The following is a 9,718-nucleotide window of genomic DNA, read 5'->3' as shown; positions in this document are numbered from 1 at the left end:
GCAGGGATGCAAGACTTCATCTTCCGTGTGTTGGGCGTGTTGTCAGGAGAGATCAGTCCCTGGAGGAGGACAGCATGCTTGGCAGAGGGGCAGCAAGGAGAGGAAAACCCCTCCAAGAGATGGATTGACACAGTGCTTGACCATGAACGCAGGCCCAGGAGCGAGTGGGATGATGGAGCTGTACTGGCAGTGTTTTAGTCTGTTGTGCATAGGGCCACTATGGGTCAACGTTGACGCAGCATCAATTATATTTTAATTTGAGGTCTTTTTTTCCCACCAAAGCCGTGTCTGTGTGATTCTTCAAAGTGTTACTAAAGCAACACCGTAACTCTCGCCGAAAAAAAAAAGCCACCGCTGTCAAGTTGATGCTGACCCATGGCGACCCTATAGGACAGGGCAGAACTGTCCCTGTGGATTTATGAGACTGTGGCTCTTTACTGGAGTAGAAAGCCTCCTCTTTCTCCTGTGGAGTGGCTGGTGGTTTCGAACTGTCGGCCTTTCTGTTGAGCAGCCCAGAATATCACCAGTAGCTAGTCACCTAGCTAGCTTCAGTTATCTGTAGCAAATGTTGTTTCAGGATATTTTGCCCATGCCACTTGCCTCCTATGGAGCCCTGGGGGTGTAGTGGGTTAAACACTGAGCTGCTAATACAAAGTTAACAGTTCGAGCCCACCAGCTGCTCTCTGGGAGAAAGATGAGGCTTCCTGCTGCCATTAAAATGGACAGCCTCAGAAACCCACAGAGGCAGTTCCCCCCTTAGTTGACTTTGACTCAATGGCAGAGTTTAGTTCTTTGCTTTACTTACCTCCCACCATGCGCTGCAGGGGTGGGCCAAGAAGTGTCAACAGAAACGCATCAAACTGGAGGCACTTGTGTCAGAAGCAAGGGTGATGGCCCAAATGGATCCCCAGGGGGTAGAAGGTCCTGATGTAAACCATGAGTACAGGGAAAGGCATCCCATGCTTTGAATGGTGTGTTCTTTTCTGGAAAGGAATGCTCAGGCCTGTAATCAGATATAATGGAGTGGCTGGCTCCCTTGGACGGCCCATCTCTCCACCCTGGCCTGCGACCTTTATCCGTCGGAGAACTTGCCTGTGAATCTGCTCCATCACCATCCTAAACTCTTTCCCTGGTCTTTGCAGATACAGACTCCTTCACTGCTTGAGCAGAGCTGGAGGGCTTTCTTGGGTGGTGGTGAGGGGTGGGACTTTACAGAGTTCGTGGAACATGGAAACAGAATTTGTGAACTTTGGGGCACCTCTTCCTACTTTAAAAACCCTTCTTACAAATCTGTAGGTCCCCATTCCTAGAAAAGCTTAAATATACACTAATAATCATTCACATTTATACCTCTCACAGTTATGGAGTCGATTCTGATTCACAGCAACCCTCAGGGACAAGACAAAACTGCCCGCTTGGGTTTCAAAGCGTTAAATCGTCATAGAAGCAGACAGCCTCAGCTTTCTGCCTCAGAGGGTCTCCTGAGTTTGAACCACCACACCACCAGGGCTCCCTCACATGCATACCTACCAATACCTAATCATTGTTAATAGCTGGGCATATTTTCTTCTAGGAGTTGGTCCCATCCATGTACAACTTTGTCTCACACTGTTGAGCGTCAATCACTCACTGCCACGGAGTTTATTGCCTGCAGACCAGGGTAGAACTGCCCCTGTGGGTTTCTGGGATTAGGAGAGTAGAAAGTCTCCTTTCCTCCCGTGGAACTGCTAGTTTAAACTGCTGACCTTGCAGGGATGAGCCCAGAGCGTGGCCCACCACACCTCCTCGTTGAGTGTAGGGTACACAGATCATACAATGATCTTTGACCAAAAGCAACGCAGTCTAACCTAAATTCTTGGTCTAAAGACAATAGAGAAGCGCCTCCCCATAAGATAACAGACTCAGAATCCACAATGACTTTTGGAATCTCTTCTCGACAACTGACGATCATCACATCTACTACTCATGATGATCACGTTCTGGAGTGAACTTTTCGAAAATAAAAGTTGTGTGTGTATATGTTTAAAGGTGAAAATCTGCTGTTGGAGCTTGCTTCTTTTACAGGAAAAGCAGTGAAACAAAGTCTTTCACTGCCGTTGACTCCATTCTGATTTGCAGTCACCTGATGGGACACAGTGGAACTGCCCCTGTGGGTTTCTGAGACGGTGAACTCTTTACAGAAGTTGAACGCCTCATCTCTGTCCCACTGAGCAGCTGGAGATGTTGAACTGCTGACCTTGCCATTAGCAGCCCGGCTACACTGCCGGGGGGTTCCTATAGGGTCGCCATTAGTCACCTTCGATGTTTGCGTCTTTGACAGAAGAAAAACTTATTAAATATTCCGATCACTTCTAGGGAGCTACACAATAGGCCCCTGCCATGGAGTGGATTCCGGTTCCTGTGGATGCACTGTAGAGTATCTGAGACTATAAATCATCCCTGGAGCGGATCGCCTCATCTTTCTCCAAAGGAGTAGCTGGTGGGCTTGAACTGCTGCCTCTGGGGTTACCAGCCCAAACATCTTAACCCACTGCTCCACCAAAGCCAGAGTGCTGTGGAAGTCCATAGACCTTTACCAATTCAAAGGCATCTGGTTTCCACTGTCAGAGATGAAAGTACCAAGACGCTCATTAAAGAAGATCCTTTCAGAGCCACTGATTTTCTCTTCCCGCCGCCCCCCCCCCTTAAGACTGAAGGTCTACATTTGCATTAGCCAGTGTCTGGGATGAGGCTCTACTCTGCCAAGGGAGCAAGTAAAGCAAACTGAACACGATGAGGATCGATCAAAGGCCTCATCAAGGCCACTGTCTAGTCAAAGGTCAGTGCCGCCAGATTGCTTTAAGTAAAAGAGCCTATGAAACCGAGGATAACAAACCAGGCAAACCAGGAGGTGAAGTTTGCTTTTCAAAGACTTCTTTTCCAGGAAATTCTTTGAAGAGCCAGTTTCCTTAAAACTCAAATCAAACTCATTACCATAGAGTCCATTCCAACTCATGTAGGTCAGGGTAGAACTGCCCCTGGGTCTCCAAGCCAGCGACTCTTGACGGGAATGGAAATCCTCCTCTTCCCCCACAAGCTCCCTCAGGGTATCTAAAATCAGATTCCCTTACAGGAAACCCTCAGAGATACTGCGGGGTTGACTTCAGACCACTCTGTCCCAAAGCTATACTTACTGTCAGAATGGACTCCATGGCAGGGAGGTTGGCCGGGGTTTTGGTGGACGATGAAGTGGTTGTGTGTTGAGCACTCTAAAGGCGCCCTGGTGGTGTAGTGCTTACGCATTGGGTTGCAATTCGCATGCTCAGCAGTTTGAAACCACCAGCAGCTCTGCAGGAGAACAACTGGGCTTCCTAGTCTCGGACACCCACAGGGGTAATGAGGCAGCATTGTGAGATGTGCTCCTTCGGCAGTGTTATCCGGGTCTCAGAGAAGGGCACCACGCTTGGTACAGTGAAGGGGCAGCACCCTGAAAAAGAGGAAGGCCCTCCACAGGATGGATTGACGCCGCAGCTGCCCTCATGGGCTCCAACAGAACTATCATTATGAGGACAGCACAGGACCCGGTGCTGTTTTGTTCCGTTGTCCACACGGTGGCTATGAGTCAGGACCACCTTGAAGGCACCTAGCAACAGGATGGAAAAGTAGAAGCAGTGAGAAGGACCAAATTGTGCCACAGGGCAAAAAGGTGAGCACTCACTGCTGGAAACAAAAGGCCCCAGACTTGCCCCAGGTAGAGTTGCCATAAACTCACCAATGGTTAAAAAGCAGCAGCAGCACCTGAGAGGAGGCAAAAAAGCAAAGTGCAACACAAGGAGGTGTATCTGTCCATCAAACTCGCTTTGCAGGACCTGGTGTAAGCAAAAACTTCCGGCTTTGTTGGGCAATACGTTCAATATTACCAGCTGACATACTTAATATGATAATCACTAGAGGACTGGGGAACATCAGCCTTCTGGGGTGAGCACTCGGGTGGGAAACACCTTTTCCACCATTCTAATTACAGGGGGTCCCATTTGCGGGTCCCTCCCAGCTACATGGCAAATTAACGTTCCACTTCTCCAGGCCTGGTTCAGGCCAGTGTGAAATTTTCAAAGGTAATCTGAAAAGGGGCACAAATTAGGGAAACACTGGCGACTTTCAGAGCAATTGTGAAAAACCTTCCACCTTCCAGGGCTCCCTGGCTCAGGGTTACCAGACCCTTTACAAAAAAGCCATCGGAGGCGATTACGGGCTCACGCCTAGGTGCGGGCGTACTGCCTGCCTCTCCACGATGAACCATTTGAATTCATTAGGCTTTATTAAACTGAGAAGGAAGGGCAGAGGGAAGGGGCGCAAAGTGAACTGAGAGAGGCTGGGCTGGATAAAAACGCGCGGACCCAGGAAGAGAACGCGGACAGAGGCTCTCGTTTAAAATGGGCGAAGAATTCCAAGAGGGTGACAGTCGCCGACCACCCCGCACCCCCAGCCCTAGTGCAGGTGCCTGATGGAAGCTGCCTCCTCATCGCCTGGTTCTCAAGTTTAGGTAACACCAGTGGACTCCGCGGGGAATCGCCAGAACCCGCCGGGGCTCGGCGCTGGCAAGCAGAAGAGCAGCTTCGTTCTGCACTGAGAGGCGGCCGGCAGCCCACGAGAGCAGTGCACCCAAGGGACGGTGACCGTGACCGTGGGCTGGAGGCAGGTCGGCGCCCTCCCCCACTCCGCCCGAGCCGGGGGCCCTCGGGGGCCGCTCCCCGCTGCCCTGGATGCATTTTCTCCTCCGGGACCGAGTCCTCGTCGTCATCCCTGGCAACCCTGGGAGGGGTGCTCCCTTCGCGGCTCCTCCATCCCTCCCCGCGGTCCCCAGGCTCGGCGGGCCAGGGCCGCGCCCTCCCGGCCCTGCGCGTCCCCGTGCGGGCCCAGGGCCCGGAGCCCGAGCCCGGCTCCCACGCGACTGGGGCGACCGGCGCGGCCGGGGAGGCGGGGCGGCCCTGCACCGACCGCGAGGTCGTCCCAGGCCGCGCCCGCAGGTCCCGGGCCCGGGCGCGCCCCGCCGCCCCCTCAGCGGCCCGGGCGGGGCTGCTCCCCGCGCCCCCGCCGCGCCCTCCGACCCCCGGCCCGCCGCCCGCGGAGAGGGCGACCCCTCGCGGCCCGGCGCGGCCTGAGCGAGCGCAGCGCCCCCCGCGGCCGGGCGGAGGCGGGGCGGAGCCGCCGGCCCGGCCCCTCCCCGCCCGCCCCGCGCGCCCCGCGGCCCGGCCCCCGCGCCGCCCTGGTTTCCTCCGCGCGGCTGCGGCGGCGGCGGCGGCGGCGGCGGCGGCGGCGCCTCGTGCGCACGGGTATTTATTTATTTCCGGGCCCCGGAGCGTTTATAATGGAGCCGCTGTCAGCCGAGCGCTGTGCTTCCGACGCCGCCGCGGCCGCCGCCGTCCCTCCTCTCGGCGTTCCCGGCGGATCTTGGTCGTGTGGGAGGGCCGCGGGCATGGACTTGAGCTTGCGGCTCGCCTGCTAGAGCCGCCGCGCTCGCCCAGGGCGCCCCCGCGAGCCGCCGCCTCCCGAGGCCCCGCGCCCGCGGCCTCCTCCGCCCGCCGAGGCCCCGCGCCCGCGCCCCTCACCGAGCCCGCGCCCCTCACCGAGCCCGCGCGGCGGCCCGTGAGCGTGGGGTCGGCCCCGGCCGGGACTATGGTGAAATTCCCGGCGCTCACGCACTACTGGCCGCTCATCCGCTTCCTCGTGCCCCTGGGCATCACCAACATCGCCATCGACTTCGGGGAGCAGGTAAGCCCGCCGCGCCCCGCGCGCCCTGCCTGCCTGGACCTCGGGCGCCGGGGGGGGGGGGGACAGAGCCACCTGCCCCGAGCCCCGGTGACTTTTCCGGCACCCCATCTCTGGCCACCCCCGGGATCCCGCAGACTTTCCCAGCTCTCTGGAAACCTGGGCTGGTGGCGGAGCTGTCCCTCCAGAGGGGCGGGGGGGGGGTGTTGAGTGCACGGGAGGGGAGCTTATGTAATTTATGATTATGTAAACCTCAGGTCTGTAACTAAAATGTAGTCCCCCCCCCCCCGCTGCGGCTGTTGCTGGGGGATTTGGTTTAGGTGGGTGGCGGGCCGCAGGGCTGGGTGGGCCGAGAGATTGCATGAGATGATGCGGCCAAGTTGGTTTCCTAAGTACTTTTTATTTTAATTGTGAATTTGTTTTGCCGCCCAGGTATGCATTAGGGGCGCCCCAGTTGGGCCTTGATGAGCCCATCTCTAGCCCGCTCACCTTGGGCATTTTTCTCCCCCACCCCCAGGTGACGGAGAAGGAGGGGAGCACATCTTGGCGCGGTGCTGCCCTCCCCCCCCACCTCGTGGTTTCTTTGGGGGGTTCACTCATTTTTCTCCCTGTGGCGTCATCGCAAATCTAGCTGTGGGTCCCACCGCCGCGGGAAATGGTACCCCGGGTTTAGCCCGCCCGCCCGGCGGGCCCCTTGGGACCGGGCTAGCAGGGCCGCTACCGGAATGCAGCTGCTTCTAAGTGGGGGCCAGGTCTGCGGGGGACAGTAACATGCCCCCCGAGCTGGGCGAGGGTGTGAGCATGAGTGGGCCAGCGGGAGGAGCAAGCCGGGCTGCTCTAGTGCCCACGAACCCCCTCCGAGGCCGGAGACTTCCAGGCAGTTTCTGTGGTCTGTGTGCCTCCTCTGGTGCCCCGTAAAGGTGCAAGGACTCTGTATACGTCACCCCCCACACCCGTGTTCCCGACCCAGAGGTGTGTTTGCGTCCTCCCCTGATGGGTGTCTGCCTGGAACTTTTGATTGATTGCAACTCCGCCGAGCTCCCCGCTGCCTAATGCGCAGCGCAGGTCGTAGGCACCTTTTTGACTTTGAGCTTGCACGCACATGGCGCGTTCGCAGCCTGGCACCGGCGCCTGAGATCTTTGGTGAAATCTGGTATCCTGGTGAAAACACCCTGCTGCTGATTGGGCTTCTTACCTCCCCAGAGTAGCCTCGCTAGAATACCCTGCCGGTAATGGCCCCTGTCTTCCCCTCCCTGTTTCTACACCCCACCCCCACTCTACGCTTTCATAATTCACAGGAGACCTTGGGCGGGGCCGGACACTCCGAGGTGTGGTGGGAGGGGCGGGGGGAATTTTCACCTTGCAGTTTTTAGTAGATCCAGGGTGGGGACTCTTTAAGGCTTATCTTTGGGAGCTTGTTCCAAAGGTTGGCCAGCAAGCCAGTGTGCTGCATCTGAACAGTGTGTGTGTGAGTGAGACAGAGAGAAAAATGGCCCATGGGAATAAGAGACATCAGGTCATAATTAAATGACCTGAAGCTACCATTGTCTGGCTTCCCATGTGCTTTGTGATTGATCATGAATGCCCCTGCCCCCACTCCCCAACCTCCACTGCCAACTCATTTCAACCCTGATAGGGTTTCCAAGGCTGTCAGTCTTTGCAGGAGCAGCCAACCAGCCTCTCATGGGTCTGAATCACCGACCTTGTGGTTAGCCATCCCGAGCATCCAGTGCCGAGGGCTGGGTTGCAATGTCAGGGGAAAGAGCTCCTGAGCTAGGTGGTTGGTCCCGGCAGCACTAGTCCGTCCAGCTTGTCCTTGGAGCGAAGCTCACCTGCCAACCAGAGCAGCACAGTATTCTACGGGCTTCCCAGTTTGCATAGGAACCGCTCTTTTCCTCAGGCCCGTATTGGTTTGAGGTCCTGATCCGGGGACGCTGGCTTAGCTCTGAGGTCACAGGCCGCCTGGTGGTGGCGATATTGCACCTCAGGGGTCGGGTGCAGAGATGGGGACGATAGAGAGGTTTCCAGAACCTGACTCGCCCTCCTGGTGCCAAATGATAAACGCCTTGCAAAATAGAACCAGGCGGGAGGAACGGGACTGACTTGTTCTCAGGCTGAAGTTGTTGCTGAACTTGCTGCAGTTGGTGCTGCTGTGTGCCCTGATGCCTTCTTGGCCTCATAGCAGCCCGAGGGGCCCCCCCGCAGGCTGCCCAGGAGCTTTGGCCTGCGGTGGCCCTCATGAAGCACTGCTCCCACAGTCATTGGCTGGGGCAGAGTCGCAGGGCCACCTGGACGCTATCAAACCAAACCAGTAACCCGCATGAGTCTGGGCAGCATGGGGGTTGCCTGTAAGGCCAGTAGTTTGAAAGCACCAGCCGATCCATATTGGAGAAAGTCAGGGCTTTCTACTTTAAAGAGCTCACAGGGGCAATTCTGTCCTGACCTGTAGGTTGCTATGCGTCAGAATTGACTTGATGTTTGTTTTTAAGGACAGAGGAGAGCTGCCCCGAGGGGTTAGTCTTTACAGAAATAGACTGCCACTTCTCTCACCTGAGAGTGGAGGCTGGATACAAACTGCTGGGAGGGGCAGCTGGGGCCTTTTAAGGGACTTCTCTCCCTGCCATCCAGTGAGCCCAGTTCTGAGATTATAACTCTTTACCATAATAGACGGCCTTGTCTTTCTTCCCTGGGGCAACTGGTGATTTCGAACCGCTGACCAACACAAAACCACTGCACCACCAGGAGACTCTCTTAAGAGTGCTTAGTGACATTTGAAATGTTCAAGACAACTTCCCTGTGGAGACTTGGAAGGCGAAAAGAAATTCAGGCCCCTTAGGAAGAAATGCCTTTGGCCAGGAGCCACTTTGTCACGGACTCTTTGAAGTTGAGATAACTTTCCAACCCCACCCCCCTGCCCTCCAGTCATAGGGAAGCAGAAAGCTTCCTCTTTCCCCCATAAGAGGCTGGTGGGTTTGAGCTGCCCAGCTCAGGGTGAGCTGTCCAACAACTTACCCATGAACTGCCAGGGCCCCCGAGTGCTATCTGCAGGTGTTTCAGGCTGCCCTTCTGATTTGGTTGGGCCCAGTGGGCTGGCACAGCTCCCGGAGTAAGCATTGGAAGCCGGTCATTGGCCCCGAGGGCTCGTCTAACTTTGTGCTTGAGTTAGTGTCCACAGTCTGAGAGGGGTCTCAAGGGAGGGGTGCCTGTCACAACACGCACGCACGGAAGAGGGTCAGCTATCCTACCGAGTAGGGAAAGGTTCCTGTCCCCAACGCACACAATTTGTACTCTAGAGAAGAGAGAGGAATGTAAAGTAAAAAGAAAAATAAAAGAGAGGGTGTGTGTGTGAATATGGTACTGGCTGCTCCTGAGAAGGGGACATCCGCTAAGGTCACTAAACAGTAGAAGAAAAAGAACTCACTGCCATCAAGCCGATGCCAACTCCTAGCGACACTATAGGACGGGGTAGCACCGCCCCTCTGGGTTTTCCAGAATTGAACTCTTTATAGAAGTAGAAAGGCCCCACTGTCTTCTTCGGAGCAGCTGGTGGTTTTGAACTGCTGATCTTGTGCTTCGTGGCCCAACTCGTAAGCACTATGGCACTAGGAACCCCTCAAACGTCAGGGGAGAGCTTCCTTATGAATCCAACTACCCCTTGGTTGGTCCACTTTTTTGTAAAATCATTTTATTGGGGCTCGTACAACTCTTATCACTCTCCATCCATCCATTGTGTCAAGCACATTTGTACATTTGTTGCCATCATCATTCTCAAGTCATTTGCTTTCTACTTGAGCCCTTGGTATCAGCTCATTATTTTTCCCCTCCCTCCTCACTCCCTCCTCCCTCATAAGTCCGGTAGCATAATGGTTATGCTACCTTTGATAATTTATAAATTATTATTTTGTCATGTCTTAACACTGTCTCTGACATCTTCCTTCACCTACTTTTCTGTTGTCCCTCCCCCAGGGAG

At 55.6% G+C, this 9,718-nt stretch overlaps 1 protein-coding gene across 1 annotated transcript in view; it reads left to right on the top strand.

Annotated features, from left to right (window-relative positions):
- Positions 1–5,279: 5,279 nt before the first annotated feature.
- Positions 5,280–9,718, top strand: part of ANKH (ANKH inorganic pyrophosphate transport regulator) — a 107,640-nt gene continuing 103,201 nt past the window's right edge. The window contains exon 1 of the mRNA XM_075540873.1: positions 5,280–5,751. Within this exon, the coding sequence (XP_075396988.1) occupies positions 5,656–5,751 (96 nt within the window). The 5' untranslated portion in view covers positions 5,280–5,655. The remainder of the gene's footprint in view (positions 5,752–9,718) is intronic.

This window comes from Tenrec ecaudatus, chromosome 2, assembly GCF_050624435.1.
Source record: "Tenrec ecaudatus isolate mTenEca1 chromosome 2, mTenEca1.hap1, whole genome shotgun sequence".
NCBI classification, from domain to species: Eukaryota; Metazoa; Chordata; class Mammalia; order Afrosoricida; family Tenrecidae; genus Tenrec; species Tenrec ecaudatus.
This window is presented reverse-complemented; position numbering and strand designations above follow the sequence as displayed.